This window comes from Pan troglodytes, chromosome 6, assembly GCF_028858775.2.
Source record: "Pan troglodytes isolate AG18354 chromosome 6, NHGRI_mPanTro3-v2.0_pri, whole genome shotgun sequence".
In the NCBI taxonomy this organism is placed as follows: domain Eukaryota; kingdom Metazoa; phylum Chordata; class Mammalia; order Primates; family Hominidae; genus Pan; species Pan troglodytes.
This window is the reverse complement of record NC_072404.2, coordinates 74,509,955-74,527,740: the sequence shown is the minus strand read 5'-3', so window position 1 is coordinate 74,527,740 and position 17,786 is coordinate 74,509,955. Positions and strand designations below refer to the sequence as shown.

The 17,786-nt window shown below is 39.8% G+C and overlaps 1 protein-coding gene across 34 annotated transcripts in view; it reads right to left on the bottom strand.

The window, feature by feature from the left end:
* The window catches only part of RABGEF1 (RAB guanine nucleotide exchange factor 1), a 164,487-nt gene that overhangs the window by 30,268 nt on the left and 116,433 nt on the right, over positions 1-17,786 (bottom strand). For 11 of the 34 annotated variants that reach the window (XM_063814286.1, XM_054655638.2, XM_054655640.2 and 8 more), the window contains 3 exons: positions 13,677-13,872; positions 10,375-10,541; positions 1,915-2,081 (listed from right to left, as the gene is read on the bottom strand). In XM_063814286.1, the coding sequence (XP_063670356.1) occupies positions 1,915-2,081; positions 10,375-10,541; positions 13,677-13,855 (513 nt within the window). In that variant the 5' untranslated portion in view covers positions 13,856-13,872. Of the gene's footprint in view, positions 1-1,914; positions 2,085-10,374; positions 10,542-13,676; positions 13,873-15,288; positions 15,908-16,731; positions 16,927-17,786 lie in introns of those variants that run through there. The other 23 variants (XM_063814290.1, XM_063814291.1, XM_054655639.2 and 20 more) reach the window with 11 other exon arrangements.

Sequence of the window (17,786 nt, the reverse complement as noted above, 5' to 3'; positions counted from 1 at the left end):
CTGGGACTACAGGCGCCTGCCACCACGCCCAGCTAATTTTTTGTATTTTTAGTAGAGACAAGGTTTCACCGTGATAGCCAGGATGGTCTCTATCTCCTGACCTTGTGATCCGCCTGCCTCGGCCTCCCAAAATGTTGGGATTACAGGCGTGAGCCACCGCACCCGGCCACAAAGGCTATTTTATACTACCACATTCTTCACAACTTCAGAGGAACTGCCCCAAGAAATTTATATGATTAGTGATCTGAAGCAAGTTATGTTAGTTCAAGTGTAAAGAGTGTTTATTTATTTATTTGAAAGGACATTAACTTGCAGACAAAGGCCAAAAGGGCTTCTCTAGGGACATTCAGTTTAAAAAACATCTCTTTCATATATGGTATGTGCAGACTTCACACTAAAGATACCTGAGATACATGCATAGGACTTGGCCACCTAACCATGAAACACATAGTGTAGAAATGGAAAATAGGTGGCTTAGTGGCTCTTAAAACAGGAGGAATCTGAGGCCATATGCAGGTCTCTGATATAAACTAGTGATGCCTTACAAATAGGCATTGTGATATTTGTACCAGTTAATTACCTCTTTACTTTGGTATACTCATTTAGAAGTCTACTAAATTATTACAGAATAAGAACACATCACACTTCTGAGCAAAAGAAAAATACCAAATCTGAGTTGAGCAATTTTCTAAAACATATTATACAGCATACATGCTATATGTACTACAGTATATATACACTAACTTAATATAGCTATCCCGTGAACATTTCATGTGGGCTCAAGAAAAAAATAAATATAAAACCTCAGTTTTTAGTTCTGATAAAAATGAAAGATGGTGTCACATGAACTCTGAATTGTTCCATGTTAAGGATATCTATCATGTTTCCTAACAAAAAAAAATCAATAACAGCTCACTTGTTTTGACTCTAAATGTTTTACTCTAGAGAGAAAAAATACCTAGAGAAAGACAGCTACTTACTTACACAGTCTAATTACATTTCTGAAGGGCGAGAAAGCAAGCTTTTCTCCTTTACAAACTGAATTCAATATCTAAAAATTATTTCGACACAAGTCCACTGCTTATTAGCCTAGTGATTGCTGACTCCAGCTAGAATATAGCTAAACAGTTAAACACCCTGCTGCTTTTCTAATTTCCTTTTTCTTTCTAAGATTTCCTTACTGCATAGAAGGAACTTTCAGAGCTAATTCTGAGTTTAATGGTTATAGAATGTTACAACAGAATTAATCCCTATTTACAAAATGAATTCCTTTACAGGCAGTCTTATTAATTATTGCCACTGAAATTATGGGTAAAAGAAACAGGTGTGGAAATCACAAGTTCTGGTTGACATTGGCAAAATCTAGCTGTGTAACCTTGGACAAGTCACTTATCCTCTTTGGCTCTCAACTTCCTCATCTATAAAATAAAGGGACTGAAACTCCATAGTTGCTAAAGTCCCTTTCATTGTCTAAATTCTATCTGTCCTTTCTCTAACTGAATGAAAAAATTCAAAATCAAAATACAAAAAACAAAACAGAATTCAACAACGACAACCCTTAAAATTACTGCCACTGGCCTAACAATGGTTGCACAGAGTTAAAGGTCTACTATGGCAGTTTATACTATTTACAAGGTCACAAGTCAAAAAGGCCTGTTACTAAAGCACATAATTCAAGTGGCTTCAGGTCAGAATTTCCACACAAAGATGATCCAAACACCGAGTTGTAGTGGAAAAGTACTAGCCTAAGAGTTGGGTTTTAGCTTGATTCAGAGGCTTTTCTTAGGTAAGTAATTTAACATCTCTTGGTCTGGATTTTTCTCAGGCATAAAATGACAAGGTTGCACTATATTATCTCTAAGACCTTTCCTCAAACCAAAACTCTATGTTTCTACGTGGTTATTCTCAACCTACCCTTTTGTAATGCATTCCTTCCAAAAACAGCTTGGTCTGTTTATAGATTTCTTGGCCTGTCTTGTGGAAGGTCTTGAGAAATTCTATGAACTCCTTAGACACTCTATCCGTTTCAATGCTGGTTTGCCGGTTTATGGAAGGACTGGGAGCTTTTGCTTCCTGAATTTCTGCTGGGAAAATTAAACATAGTAAGTTTCATGACATAAAAGATCCATGCATGGAATTACTTTAAGTATCTTACCTAAGGTTATTTAAATTATGTTTCATCAAAGTTAAACTTGAATTTAAATCATTTTATGTTTGAATGGTTGGACAACTTTCCTTAAAGTAAACTAAATCTGTTTTACAAGTAGGAAGTATGAGTAGACAAAACTACATTATCTAAAAGATATTCCTACTGAAATAAAAGTTGTTCTATTAGTATTTTCTTTGCCAAAATCTATCACGCTTTGATCTATATATTCAATCATGAACACTGAAATGGCACCACTAGGCTTCTCAAAGACTGCTGGAGTTTATAAAACTAGTCAACAAATAGAATAACAATCAATAGAAGCACTGAAATGTTAAATGACTTATAAATGTCAGACAACCTTTCCAAATCCCATTTTACTTGAGAAAAAAGCAAAGGTTAATGTGTTTATGTGGAGACTCACAATTATTTACCCACCATTTCGTTGGTGAGTCATACTGAAAGAACGCATCCAAAGTATTAATAGCATGATGAACACAACAAAGCATACAATGAAGAGACAAGGGAAACATGCACTACACTATCCCACCGGCTGGGCAGACAATTCTTTCCCCTCTTCAAATAAACACACTGAAAGGAAAATGGGACATTTACACAAGAGAGATAAGGATGTTGTAACAGGCAGTAAGTGCTTTCAGAAAGTATGAACTACCACTTGGTCTTTGACCACATTCTAAGCCTCCTGATTTTGAACTATGCTCTCTAATGTTTATAAGGAAATTAAGTTCCCCATATCCCAATGATTTCCAAAACGAAAAAATAATTTTTTTAAAAGTATGTTTTATTTTTTTTTTGAGACGAAGTCTTGCTCTGTCGCCCAGGCTGGAGTGCAGTGGCACGATCTCAGCTCACTGCAACCTCCACCTGCCAGGTTCAAGCGATTCTCCTACTGAGCTACTCAAGTCTCCGAGTAGCTGCTCTCTCTACAAAAAGTAAGAACATTAGCCAGGCATGGTAGTGCATACCTATAGTGCCAGCTATTTGTGGGGGTTAAAGCAGGAGGATCGCTTGAGCCCAGGAGTTTGACGCTGCAGTGAGCTACGAGATCATCCCACTACACTCCAGCCTGGGTGAAAGAATGAGACCTTGTCTCTTCCAAAAAAAAAAAAAAAAGGTAAGGTATGTACACTGTGCTATGTTTTATGTAAAATAGGGGGTAGTGGGATAAGAATATATGTGTTTATAACTCAGAATAAAAGCACAAAAGGATACACAAGAAACTAGTAACAAAAGTTGTTTGAAAGTGGGAGAAACAAAGCAGTGGTGCTTAGGAACTAGATGGGCAAGAGACAAACTAGAAAGGAAACTTCTGACCATACCTGTTATGCTAGAACCATTTGGATATACTATGTTTTAAGTACATAAATAAATCAGGTACAATCTAATTTAAAACAAAAAATGCAACATCTTTTCTAAAATATTTTTTATCTCAATGGAAAACCAAAGATTGTGTTGACATCGGTATGATTAGAAAAAAATTCTTTAGTGTTTGAAAGTGAATCCTTCTCTGATAATTCTGCTTCTAGTCATGATGGAATACTCTGATGGCATCAGGTTTACTCTACTATCTTAACAACTGGAAGGTCAGACAAAAATATGAACAAAAGGTTTTCAGACACTGGATGACAGACAAACAGCAGATTAACTCCTGAAAGAAGGGAAACAAACAGAGTCTGTCCTAGAGTGTCCCAGCTCACTGCTGGGAGAGTTTTAAAGTCTTGGCACAGGGAGAGGCCACTCAAACAGAGCCTAGCTGACTTGCTGAATTGAGCAGATAGCATTTGGAGTTCACGGAGGCCAATGTGACCAGAATTTGCATGGCAAAATATCATGCAAACACTACGGAGGGGAGAGGGCTACATAGAAAAAGCTCCAGGTATCTGCAGAGGGTTCCCTTGAGTGTGGCTGACTACTGCACATGTGTATGAGGAAACTACCCAAGATGAGAGAAAAACCACCAAGTAACGTGTAGAACCACAGCACAAAGGACGGGAGGAAGAAACATAAGAATCCTGTTTAGGGAGGGGAACATCACACACCGTGGCCTATTGGGTGGTGGGGGAGAAGGGGAGGGATAACCTAATTAGGAGAAATACCTAACGTAGGTGATGGGTTGATGGGTGCAGCAAACCACCAGGGCACGTATATACCTATGTAACAAAACTGCATTCTGCACATGTAACCCAGAACTTAAAGTATAATAAAAATAAATAAATAATAATAAATAACATTTAAAAATTCCCGTCTAAGATTATTTTATGTAAAGTGGTATAACACTACTGTTTTAAATTTTTTTTCTTTTTTCTATAAAGTGATATAATACTACTTGAAGGTAGGTAAGTTAAAGATGTATTCTGTAAACCCCAGAACAACCAGTAACAAAAACAAAACAGAACAAAGAGGTATAGCTAACAAGTTGATAGTGGAGATAAAGACGTGGTCATAAAGAAGGCAAGAAAAGAAGAGAAAAGGAACTAAGACAAGTTGGGATAAATACAAACAGCAAGATGGCAGGGGTAAACCTTCCCTTATCAAAAATCACATTAAATATACGTGCTATAAACAGTCTGATAAAATGTCAGAGATTATCAGATTAGGTTAAAAAAACAAGACCCCACTTCATGCTGTCTGTAAGAAATTAACTTTAAATATAAAGATACAAATATGTTAAATACTAATGAAAGGAAAAGCATACTCTGAAACAATGAAAAAGAGCTTAAGTGGTTATACCAATGTTAGACGAAGTAAACTTAAGAACATGGACCATATTACCAAGAACAAAAAAGGGGCATCTCATCATAAAAAAAGACGTTCATTCTTCGAGAAGTCACAGCAACCCTAAATATATATATACTAATAACACTGCTTCAAAACACATAAAACAAAATCTGACAGAACTGAAAGGAAAAACAAATTCACAGTATTTGGAGATTTCAATATTCCTCACTTAGTAATTGACAGAGAGGTGATTTTTAAAAAGTCAGTAAAGACAGAAGACTTGAACAATGCTATCAACCAACTTGACCTATCTGACTCTGATAGAACACTCAACCCAACAAAAACATAACACTCCATCTGACAAAATAATAATGGTAGTAACTTACATATAGATAATGCCTATTATGCACTAAGTACTTTTACAATGCTATTTTGTATAATCCTCACAAGTCTATCAGGTTGTACACTTACAATATTTACAAATGAGGAAGCTGAGGCTTGAATATGTTAAGTAACTTGAATAACGTTGCAGTCACTTACATAGTAAAGAATGGAATTTGAACCCAGGTCTGTGCGCTTAAATCCAAAGCCTGAGCTGTTGACTATGTAACAACTGACTATGAGGTAGTACAACTACCTCAGTAAGCCAGAGGACTGAAGACTCTTCAGAAGAACACCAACTCCTCTGACTTTGGAGGTCTGTACACCAGTCAAAACACAAGAAAATCCTACTCATTTCCTTTATTGCTTTGCTTACAACATGCCTCCCTCCCACACATACTTTTCCAAAGACACACTTTTGCTTTAAAACAAAAAAAACCCTTTTAAAATGTAAATGAGGATTAACTCTATTAGCTAGTTATGATCATACAAGTTACTAAAATCAACACCTGGTTGTTTTTCTCTAAGCTTCCTAAAAATCAATCCCTACTAAGAGGCCAGAAGTTTGGATTAGAGAGGGGAAAGTGAGAGACAGCTCAGGTGTTCGGTATGCAGGGAGGAGGTTAGTTATGTTTGAACAGCCAATAGGGATTCCGTGTGTAAGATGAAAGAAGTGAAGAAGCAGGAAATATGGAAAAGAACAACCTAATCCACGTTACAGTTCATAATTTTGGCTAGGGCTCAAACAGCAAGTGCTTGCTCCTAAACTTAAAAGTCACCTTGTGTTTTTGGTTTTTCTTTTTTTTTTTTTAATCAGGGTCTTGCTCTGTCACCCAGGCTGGAGTACGGTTGCATGATCACAGCACATTGCAGCCTCAACCTCCCAGGCACAAATGATCCTCCCATCTCAGCCTCCCAAGTAGTTGGGGCTACAGGCACTAGCCCAGCTAATTTCTTAAATTTTTTTTTTTTTTTAAAGATGGGGGCCTCACATTGTTGCCCAGGCTGGAGTGCAATGGCACGATCTTGGCTCACTGCAATCTCCACCTCCCAGGTTCAAACAGTTCTCCTGCCTCAGCCTCCCAAGTAGCTGGGATTGCAGGCACGTGCCACCACCCCCAGCTAATTTTTGTATTTTTAGTAGAGACAGGGTTTCACCATGTTGGCCAGTCTGGTCTCGAACTCCCGACCTTAGGTAATCCACCTGCCTCAGCCTCCCAAAGTGCTGGGATCACAGGCGTGAGCCCCTGTGCCAGCCGTATTTCTCTATTTTACTAAATTAACACACGGATTATGATTTTTGTTCAATCAGTTATACTTCATTTATTGTCCTTATTTATAGATTTCTTCATTTTATTTTATTTATTTTTTAAGACGGAGTCTCACTTTGTTGCCCAGGCTGGAGTGGCACGATCTCAGCTCACTGCAACCTCCACTCCCCGGGTTCAAGCGATTCTCCTGACTCTGACTCCCAAGTAGCTGGGATTACAGGCGCACACTTCCACACCTGACTAATTTGGTATTCTTAGTAGAGACGGGGTTGTGCCACGTTGGTCAGGCTGGTCTCAAACTCCCAACCTTAGGTGATCTGCCTGCCTTGGCCTCCCAAAGTGCTGGGATTATAGGCCTGAGCCACCGTGCCCTGGCCTTATTGTCCTTATTTATTTTGACATTCAAATTATCCCAGACTTGGCCAGTGGAAACCCCTCCAAGCTGGCTTCTGGATCTTCTGAAATGTCCCCAAAATATTGAAGGGGCCCTTTTTTCCCTACTCTAGCCCCAGAATCAGTCACTTCTCCAAGAAGCCCTGATTCACTTTAATGAATCAGGTTTACTTTCTAAGGTCTGGGTGGTATTGGTATTTTAATTCTAAAAATGAAAAGATATGCTTTAGAGGATCATCGTCTTCAGATCCGTTCATGAAAGAGGTACACAAGATTCTACTTGGAATGACAACATTATAGGAGTTCTGAAAGAAAAGGGCACTTTGGAATGTATAAGCAAGTATCTCAGCTTGGCCAACCACTATGACTTCCTCTATACAGCTCACTCACCCTGACTGTGGAGACTAAAACACTTTAACTGAGTCTTTACAGTCAAGACATTCCATTTACTTTCTCTGAAGGCGTATCCAACTCTAAAAGAATGTGAAGATATTCTTCAAATTCCTTAGAAGGTTATTTGTATTTTGTCTGCTACCAAGCTGCTATGTATGGCATAAAAACTTTCCTTTATGCTACTAACAGAAGCAAGTAAAACACCAACAGCAACGGTATCATGGACTAAGGAAGATTCAAGAATACAGAATCCAAAAAGTCTGTTTCTAGTCTAGACCCAATACATTAAAACTGCACTTGGGCTAATCTTATCCAAACACAATGGCCAAACAAAAGTAATCAGTGTGAAATGCAAAATTTACCTGGCTAAGTTATATTAAGTGATCTGTGAAACAAAGATACAATGGAATCTTCTTTTCTAACATGAATTTTTAAAATACTTTAAGGTCTTTATCCCCAAAGCTTTCTACAGACAAAAAGCAACTAAAGAACAAACAATCTAAAGTACAAATCTATCATTCAAAAAGATGGGGGATGGGGGGAGACAAGAACAAAGGTAAAAATCATTCTGCATACATATTTTTAAAACAAAATTCACCTGGATTCTTTTTTAATTAATTAATTAATTTTTTTAATGTTGGTGTCTCACTCTGCTGCCTAGGCTGGAGTGCAGTGGCACAATCACAGCTCACTGCAGCCATGTAATCCTCCTACCTGGGCTCATGTAATCCTGGGCTCATGTAATCCTCCTACCTTAGTCTTCCAAGTAGCTGGGAAGGTAGGTAGAAGCCACTGCACCCAGCTCCAGAAATGTTTCTTTTTAAAGTACAGACTCTGCACTAAATTGTAAATTTTCTTTCAATAGTATAATGCACACTGTACAGAGGCTTTTGGGACACAGGTTTTTAAAACCACCAAGGAGAGTTAGCAAATATAAATGACAATTATGTACTTAAGTAACAGAAACTTAATTTCATATATATATATTATTTATGATATATATTAAATAACCTGGGCTTCTGAAGTATACACATTGGATAAAGGAATATAATGGAAAAATATTGACCCAGGAATTAGGAGACATGAGTTCTCATGCACAAACTCATTGTGCAACCTTGGGTAAATTAGTTAACCTTTATGGACTTTCACACTGTCATCTGCAAAATGAGGCTATTGGAGCTGATAATTTTATACTTGTTTTACTATTTCATCTGTTATCATAAATACTTATCATTTCACTACATATCATCAAGAAACAGACCTTAAGCTAAATAGGAATGAGTATTCTTCATAGCAAATGCCCTTGTGCTCCCTGCAAGATAATTCTATCAGAAGAATAACTTGCATTTTAAAACAGCTAACACTTACTGGAGATCTACTGTGTGTGTCAGGCACTGTGCTAAGCTCTTTACATGCATTAACTCACTGAATCCTCATCACGTGCCTCTGGTAGGTATTATTGTCCCTCAGTGTGGACAGGACTCAGAGAGGTTAGTCTGTCCAAGGTCACAAAGCTGGTAAATACAAAGCTAGGGCTCAAAGCACGAGTGACTCCAAAGTCACCTTACTACCTGGCTATTCCACCTCCTAATAAATAAATCATGAGCCCAATACATTCTTATTTAATCTCTGGCAGGTACTAATTTTTCCCCCCTTTTTAGTAGAGATAAAATTGCTACAACTGGCAGCCAACCAAGAAACAACTTCAAATTAATCATGTAATCAATCTTTTTTCTTTTCTTTCCTTTTTTTAGACAGGGTCTTGCTCTGTCACCCAGGCTGGAGTGCAATGGCACGATTTCGGCTCACTGCAACCTCCTCCTCCTAGATTCAAATGATTCTCCTGCCTCAACCTTCTGGCCTCAGCTGGAACTACAGGCACATGCCACTGTGCCTGGATGATTTTTCTATTTTTTGTAGAGACGGGGTTTCACCATGTTGCCCAGACTGGTCTCAAACTCCTGAGCTCAGGTAATCCATCTGTCTTGGCCTCCCAAAGCGCTGAGATTACAGGCTTGAGCTACCGCACCAGGTCTGGTATCCATGTCTTAAAGACGGTGTGTTTTTGGTTATGAGCAATATTTCCTTTTAATAAAACAAAAGGAAACAGCAAAAGTCACAAAACCTAGAAGACCAGCAAGTATCTTAAGAAGTAACACTGTCTTATTATTCATTCCCCGGCCTTCAGGGGAGACCTCATTACAATTACCCCAGGGTAGGAACTGGGGAGCAAGTGAGGGGGCTCCCAGAGAACAGGTCTTCTGACAGCATCAGTGTTGGTTCCCAGTCTCCCTCATTATTTCGCTTTGACTGCATAACTCTGAGTACCAACATAAATTTTCAGAGACAGACTGAGGCCTAACAACAAAGATTCTTTCTTGCTTCATGTTGGGCCACTTCAACTAGCTAGTCTGCTCAATGGTAGAACAACTGTGACTTAAGTGACAATCCTCTTGCTGGTTATATGGCATTTTAAAAAGCAGGGTGAATATGATCACCTACATACAAATCCATGCACTGGAAAATAGCTACTATGGCTCACTTTCATCCCCCCAAGAGCCCAACTTGGGCCTTTTCCTATATGTTCTCAATACACTTCCTCAAGACACAAGCTGTCTCTCAAATAAGCTCTCAGGCAGAAAATCTCTCTCTCAGATGACTTTCAAGCCTAGAAATCACCATTTCTGACAAGCTATGAATAGTGAGGGTATTATACCACAGAACAAACCAGGATCCACAAATAAAGGCACAAAAACCAAAACATCCAAAGAGATAGTCATTTGGATAGGGATGAATTTCATAAGCAAAAGTACCTATTTCAATTCTCTTTATTCCTCCTATAAACAAATTTCTCTAAAACACAATGTCTTTCAACCAAAGAGAGTATTGATTTCATATATTGTCTGACCCTCAAACCCAATTTCAGTGTCAAATCTGAGCTGATGTTCTCAAAAAGTTGACAGAAATTACAAAGCTGAGCTTATGAGCATTGGGGATCTCCTCTGTGTCTCACTCAGGCAGAGAAGAAAAAAAAGAGTATCACAACATTACCCTTCTTTGATCCGACCCTGGAAGATGCACTGAAGAATTTCTTCACTGTGGTAACCTTGCGGGTCTTCTCATTGGTTTTCTTTTCTTCAAACTTGGAGAATGTGAGGGATTGGGCCCCTTGGCTGCTCTGACTGCTGGCAAAGGCCTCTTCTTCCTCCCGCTGGAGTCTGCAATTCAAGGGAGGATTAGAATGATCTAGATATTCTCCAAAGTTTCTCTGTATGTGAAGGTCATTACTCCATTAATTCAGGAGGATCTAAAGATTTTAGACCTAGAGACTAAATATGCCAAATCAGTCTGAGGTCTCACATTGCTACAGGATGCACTACAGATTTCAAATGGGGTCTTCTCATACTCACTCAGCTACTGCTCTAGGGTTACATGAAAGAAATCAAGTCTAATCCTTTTCCCTAACAAGCTCAAGGCTGGAACAGACAAAAAGGTAAGTAAACAACTGCTACAGAATGGGACAGCTGCTACATCAGAGAGTAAAAGTTGAGTGCTGTGAGAACACAGGAAAGAACAACTCAATCTGCTGGGGGAGTCTGACGAGGCTTTACAACGGTGATGTTTGGGTGAGGTCTTAAAGGATAAATAGGATCCTTTTTTTGGTTGTTTTTGAGACAGAGTGTCACTCCATTGCCCAGGCTGGAGTGTAATAGCACGGTATCAGCTCACTACAACCTCTGCCTCCCGAGTTCAAGCAATTCTCATCCCTCAGCCTTCCAAGTTATTGGGACTACAGGCACACACCACCACACCTGACTAATAAGGCTGAATAGGATTCTAAGTGAAAGGACATTCCAGAAAGAAGGAACTACAAATGTGCAAGCCTGTGGTTTGCTTCACAACAAGCTGAATGTAGCCAGAGCACTGGGCGTGTGATGAACTGTGATGCTGGCTACACAGGAAGGCTCCAGAGGGTAGGGAATCTTGATTGCTGAGCCCACTATTCTGGATTTCATCATGTGGTAGGGAAGCAAGAAAGACTGTAAATCCAAGAAGTCATCGCTGTCAGATCTGTACTTTAGAAAGATCATGCAGGTAGCTGTGTGACCAACTTGAAGGGTAGAGAAACTAGAGACAGGAACAAGAAGTAAGAGTATATTATAAAGGTTTAAGTAAAAGAAAATAAGCACCTGGAAAATAGGAGTACAAAAGGTAAAATTCAAAAGACTTTTCTGAGTTGGAAGAAATAGAACTTGGTCAAGTTGTAGCTAGCATGGGACATAAAAGAGAAATCAAGAATGAAACCAAGGTTTTTTAGCTAACTTGGTAAGTAGTGATGCCATTAATTGACTCAGGAGAAGGGTTAGGAGGAAAATGTTCAGAATGCGGAGAATAATAAATAAAAGCAATAAATTTGGCTTTGGATTAGCTGCATGTGAACCACCTGTATTAATTCCCAAACACAGGCCAGGTGCAGTGGCTCCCGCCTGTAATCCCAACACACTGGGAGGCCAAGGCGGCCGGATCACTTGAGCTCAGGAATTTGAGACCAGCCTGGGCAACATGGTGAAACCCTGTCTCTACATAAAATACAAAACTTAGCTGGGCATGGTGGCATACTTCTGTAGTCCTAGCTACTTGGGAGGCTGAAGCAGGAGGATCACTTGAGCCCAGGAAGCAGAGGTTGCAGTAAGTTGAAACTGCACCACTGCACTCCAGCCAGGGTAACAGAGCAAGACCCTGTCTCAAAAACAAACAAACAAACAAAAAGCACAAGCACTATCTAAAAGACAATGATTTTCCAAGTATGATTCCCCAGACAGCAGCGCAGCATCACCAGGCAACTTGTCAGAAATGCAAATTCTCTAGTCTTACTCCCAAGCCACTAAAATCAGAGACTCTGTGGGTAAGGTCCAGCAATCACTGCTTTTACAAGCTTTCCGAGAGATTTAGCAGGGTCACAATTAAAAGCAGTAAGAAACAGAAACAAAAATCACAGGTGGAGGTGCTAAGTCCGTGGGTGGAATCGGGACCCCTCTTTCTCTGGGACAGACAAGAAGTTAATATAAAGGTACTAGGACATTTTTATGTGGTGAGGGGAGGAAGCTGAGGGATTTTGTGCCTAGTGGCCTCTACTCTGTTTTTGAAACAGGATCTGCTACTGACAGCATCAGGCATGCAGTGGAAACCCTGAGGAGATCATTCATGTTCTCGGCTAAAATTTTCTCTCTTTGATTGACCACAGTCACTGAAAGCAATGTGTAATTTCTAATTCTCTGAGTTCACCACAAATGACAGCAAAGGAGTCACTCAACAAATATTGGCTGACTGGATGAAAAAAAAAAAACAACTAGCTAGAGGAGTTGGCAGAATTCCATTTGACTTTCTTCTGTTGAAGCAGTTTTAGAATTCTAGAATGCTCTGGCAAAGAATTAGCATTATTCATGGCATTTTATTAGTTACTATGCTCACTAGCCATCCCATCATTTATTTATTTATTTATTTATTTATTTATTTTTTGAGACAGAGTCTCACTCTGTCTCCCAAGCTGGAGTGCAGTGGCACGATCTCAGCTCACTGCAACCTCCGATACCTGGGTTCAAGCAATTCTCCTGCCTCAGTCTCCCAAGTAGCTGGGATAACAAATGCGTACCACCATGCCCGGCTAACTTTTTAAATATTTTTAGTAAAGAGGGGGTTTCACCATGTTGGTCAGGCTGGTCTCGAACTCCTGACCTCAGATGATCCTCCTGCCTCACCCTCCCAAAGTGCTAGGATTACAGGCGTGAGCCACTGCGCCCGGCCCATCGTTTAATTTTTAACATCATTATATTTCCGGATAATACCAAATGCTAACCTAATTTTTAAATATAAGTTAAATTTCTACAATGCAATGACTATGTATACAAGTCAACAGATTTCTACTACTGTGTTTTATCACTGAGCTAGATGCCATGCTAAATATATATTAAAAGAATGAGGGAAATAATGCTTGATGAGTGCCATTTCCAAGCCCTGCACTGGGTACGTCAAATTTATTAGCTCATTTAATCTTCACCAGGAAATATGCCTGTCTCCATTCTTCCACTCCAAGGAGCTTATTGTCTACATTTGAGAACTAAAACTAACACAACCCAAAGAAAATAATCAGAAGACAAACACAAAATGAAGAAACTACTGAAAGCTGTTCATTAAAAGCTGACTGAGAAGAAGAGAGGAAAACATCCTTTTCCTTAATATTAAACTGACTTGCTGATAGCTCAAAGCAGAAGTGAAAAAATGTATTTAGACGGTGACAGAACTATGTATCCAGTCACGTCACTGTTCAACCGCCCCTAGTTAAGTCCTTTTACCGCTCCGCCAGCTCCCAGTCCTCCTGAATCTGCTTCTGCCTGGCTTTGTGGTACTCTTCCCTCCAGCACTTGGAGCAGAAACCCTGCCAGGCAGGGTTGCCGTAGTAACCACATCCTTTCTTGCACAGGAGATCTGATTGATCCACATGAATTCCTCGGCGTTCAGACTTAAGGCTCATCTTCTTCCTGCTAACCACTGAACAAACAAGAAAGTGCTGTTGAAAATGAATTATCATTCTACTAAATAAAATCTTACCAATTATGAACAAAAAGTGAGTGATTCCATTATCTTCAAGCTGTTAAGAGAGGGATGGAGGGAATGAAGGAGGGAGGGAGAAAGGGGAGGAAGGAAGAAAAAAGAATGTTAAATATAGTAAATTCCTGACACAGCCATATTAAAGAAAGACTTATTCCCTGCCCAAAATAAAAAATAAAAAATAAAAAATTAAGAAAGGACTAACATTAGATTAAAGACCTACATGTAAAGGCTGCAAACTAGAAAACTCCTAGAAAAAAAACTTAGGGGAAAAGCTTCCCGACACTGGATTTTGCAATGACTTCTAGGATATGACACCAAAAGCACAGGCAACAAAAGCAAAATCAGACCAATACATTATATCAAACTTTAAAATGTCTGCACAGGCCGGTGTGGTGGCTCACACCTGTAATCCCAGCCCTTTGGGAGGCTGAGGAGGGCGGATAACAAAATCAGGAGATTGAGAGTATCCTGGCTAACACGGTGAAACCCTGTCTCTACTAAAAATACAAAAAAATTAGCCAGGCGTGGTGGCGGGCGCCTGTAGTCCCAGCTATTCAGGAGGCTGAGGCAGGAGAATCACGTGAACCTGGGAGGCAGAGCTTGCAGTGAGCCAAGATCACGCCACTGCACTCCAGGATGGGTGACAGAGCAAGACTCTGTCTCAAAAGAAATAAAAAATTTTTAAAAATTAAATGTCTGCACAACACAGGAACCAACTGACAGGGTAAAAAGGAACAACACACAGAATGGGAGAACTTATCTGCAAACCATATATCTAATAAGGGGTTAATATCTAAAATACAAAGGAACTCCTACAACTCAATAACAACAACAACAACAACAACAACAAACCCAAATAATCCGATTAACAAATGGGAAAAGGACTTCAATAAACAATTCTCCAAAGACATACCAACAGCCAACAAACGTGAAAAAATGCTCAACATCACTAATCATCAGGGAAATGCAAATCAAAATCACAATGAGATATCACTTTACACCCATTAGGATGGCTACTGTAAAAAAAAACAAACCCAGGCTGGGCATAATGGCTCATGCCTGTAATCCCAGCACTTTGGGAGGCCAAGGTGGGAGGATCACTTGAGGCTAGGAGTTCAGGACCAGCCTGGGCAACACAGCAAGATCCCATCTCTACAAAAAACACAACAACTAGCTGGGAGTGATGGTGTATGCCTGTAGTCCCAGCTACTCGGGAGGCTGAGACAGAAGGATTGCCTGAGCCCAGGAGTTGGAGGCTGCAGTGAGGTATGATCACACCACTGCACTCCAGCCTGGGTGACAGAGCGAGGCCTTGTCTAGAGAGAAGAGAAGAGAAAAAAATTGAAATAATACCTTAAGTTCCAAAGTCAGTTTTCTTTTCTACTGTATAATATTTAAACTCATTTGTTCATAGTCTCACAGCTGTATGGTAAATCGCTATGCAACAATTTCTGTTCAAACTGAAACCACATGGTCTTCATTCTTCTCCATATAAACAAACTGCCAAACAAGCACAGAAAAAAAGCAGCACTCCACACCATTCATTCAAGAAGACTCACATGTGCAGATAAAATTAAGCCCTATATCTTGGGGATCTTATTAATTTAACTCAAACATTTACTAAGTGCCAACAGTGTGCAGAGAATTGAGCTAGATGGCACTGGTGATGCAACTCATAGAACATGTCCTTACCCTCATGAAGCTCATAACCAAAAGTACAGGCAGACTGAAAAATGCAGAAAAAGAGAAAGTGTTAGGAAACTGTTAGGGAGCAACAGACATAGGAATTCTCACTTAGGGAGTATAGAGAGACCACTTGGGGATGCTGGCGATAGACCTTAAAGAGCCTTGTGTTGAAAGGGTCTTGGAAGGATGACAGAAAGAGGGAGGGCATTCTGGACAGGAAGGATGCCTTTCACAAAAAGCTCAGAAGCAAGAAGGCAAATGTAAAATATGAATGATGTAGCATAGACAGAAGGTAAACTAAACAACTTAGGTGGGAAGTCAAATCATGATGGCTTTTTAAAACTCTAAGCTACAGAGTCTGGATTGAAAGTCACCACTGAAAGCTCCTGAAAAGGGGAAAGCATGATAAGATCTCTATCTTAAGACATAAAACTTGAGATGTAGAGTTCTGTCTTCTAGCATGACCAAGTGAGAAGGAAAATAAATCCTCTCCTGCAAAAGCAACTGTAAAGATGGACAAAACTTCCACTTTCGCAATGCATCTACGTCCAGGCCAAGGAATGAACTCAAATTTCAAGCCCTCCCCTCTAACCTCACTCTTATTTTTACAAGGTTCTCCTGTGTCTCCTCTGTGTATGCACAGGCTCTGCTGATCAGAGTGGAAGCCTAACTAAAGATTGAGATGTTTGAGCGCAATCTCAATCTTTGTCTGAAACAACAATCTTTGGCTGAACATTAAGGTGTGCAGACACACCGGTGACAGCTAGAAGGAAGTCAGGCATAAATGAAAACAAGGAAGAAAAACTGAGCACAGCGACTGCAGTTGCTGGGGAGAGAGGCCTCACAGATTTCATCCAGCTGTCAAATCTGGACAGTATGCACTGTGCACTATTTTTGAGGATTCTGAAAAGCAAAATGGAGAAGTGGGGAAGACCAGAATTGGAAGTATCACCCAGCTGTCTAAGAGATTACCACTTTCTTCCAACCAATACCACCAGCCAACCTGGAAATGGGCCCCACAGCACAGAGAAAGCTCCTCTAGTTTGGGCTCCAGCCATGTGAAAGGGAACTCCTAACAGCCAGAGAGAATATGGGGATCCCCCCACTTACCATCTCCTCCTTCTCTTGAGCCACAGTGCTCAGCAATCGTGTGCTTTGTCTGCAGCTATGGCTGAAATGAGAGTGCAGGAGCCAAACTCTGAGGCAGGAGAACTATCAATTTTTCCCAATCTCTATCCTTGGTCTCAAATGTGCAGGCAGTGGTGGAAAGACATGGCAGAGTGGAGTAACTAAATCCACAGTTTTCTGGACAAAAGAAAGAAAATATGAGTCCTTTGAGAACAAAAAGTGTGGGAAAAATTGCTGAGGAGAACTCAAGAAAGCAATTTCTAGGCTTACCCCTAGGCTGCATATGCATGGATCTGACGCTATTCCATACCAAAGGCTTCCAAATTGGAACTAACGGAGAGACCACTATGCAGGTCTCAGATCAGCACATATATGAAACAGATGGAAACAGCACTACAAAACTCTGAACAATGAACTGACATTAAAGCCACAGCCCACAGAACCTGCATCCCAAATCTGGCAACAAAACAAAACATTTTGCTCTGGGAATAACTGTTTAGAAAACAAAAAGACAAGCTACAGAATGGGAGAAACTACTTGCAGCAAATCACATATTTGGCAAAGAACTTACATACCCAGAATGTATAAAGAACTCTCAAAACTCAGATGTCAGAAAACAAACCACCCAATTTAAAAATGAGCAAAAAACCTCAACAGACACTTTAACAAAGAAGATATATACACTGGTGTCCCACATTTCCATGAGAGGCCTTTGCTACATACTGTCCAGTCAAGGATGTTTGTATATTGAACATCCTTACAAGAGAAAGACGACAGCTCCTTCCACAGCAGAAGACAATTTGTTAACTGTCCAGTACAGTAAATATAATGTCTCCCTTCACATCAAAGGTTTGAAACGTTTGCTTGCAATCCCTCTCCTGGGTATTTCCTCTAGAGAAATAAAAATTGCTATTTACAAAATTCTATACACAAACGGTTATAGTAGCAATATTTGTGATGACAAAAAATGACAACTAAAATATCCTTCAATGGGTGAATGAATAAACAAACTATGGTGCACCCATACAACAGAATGC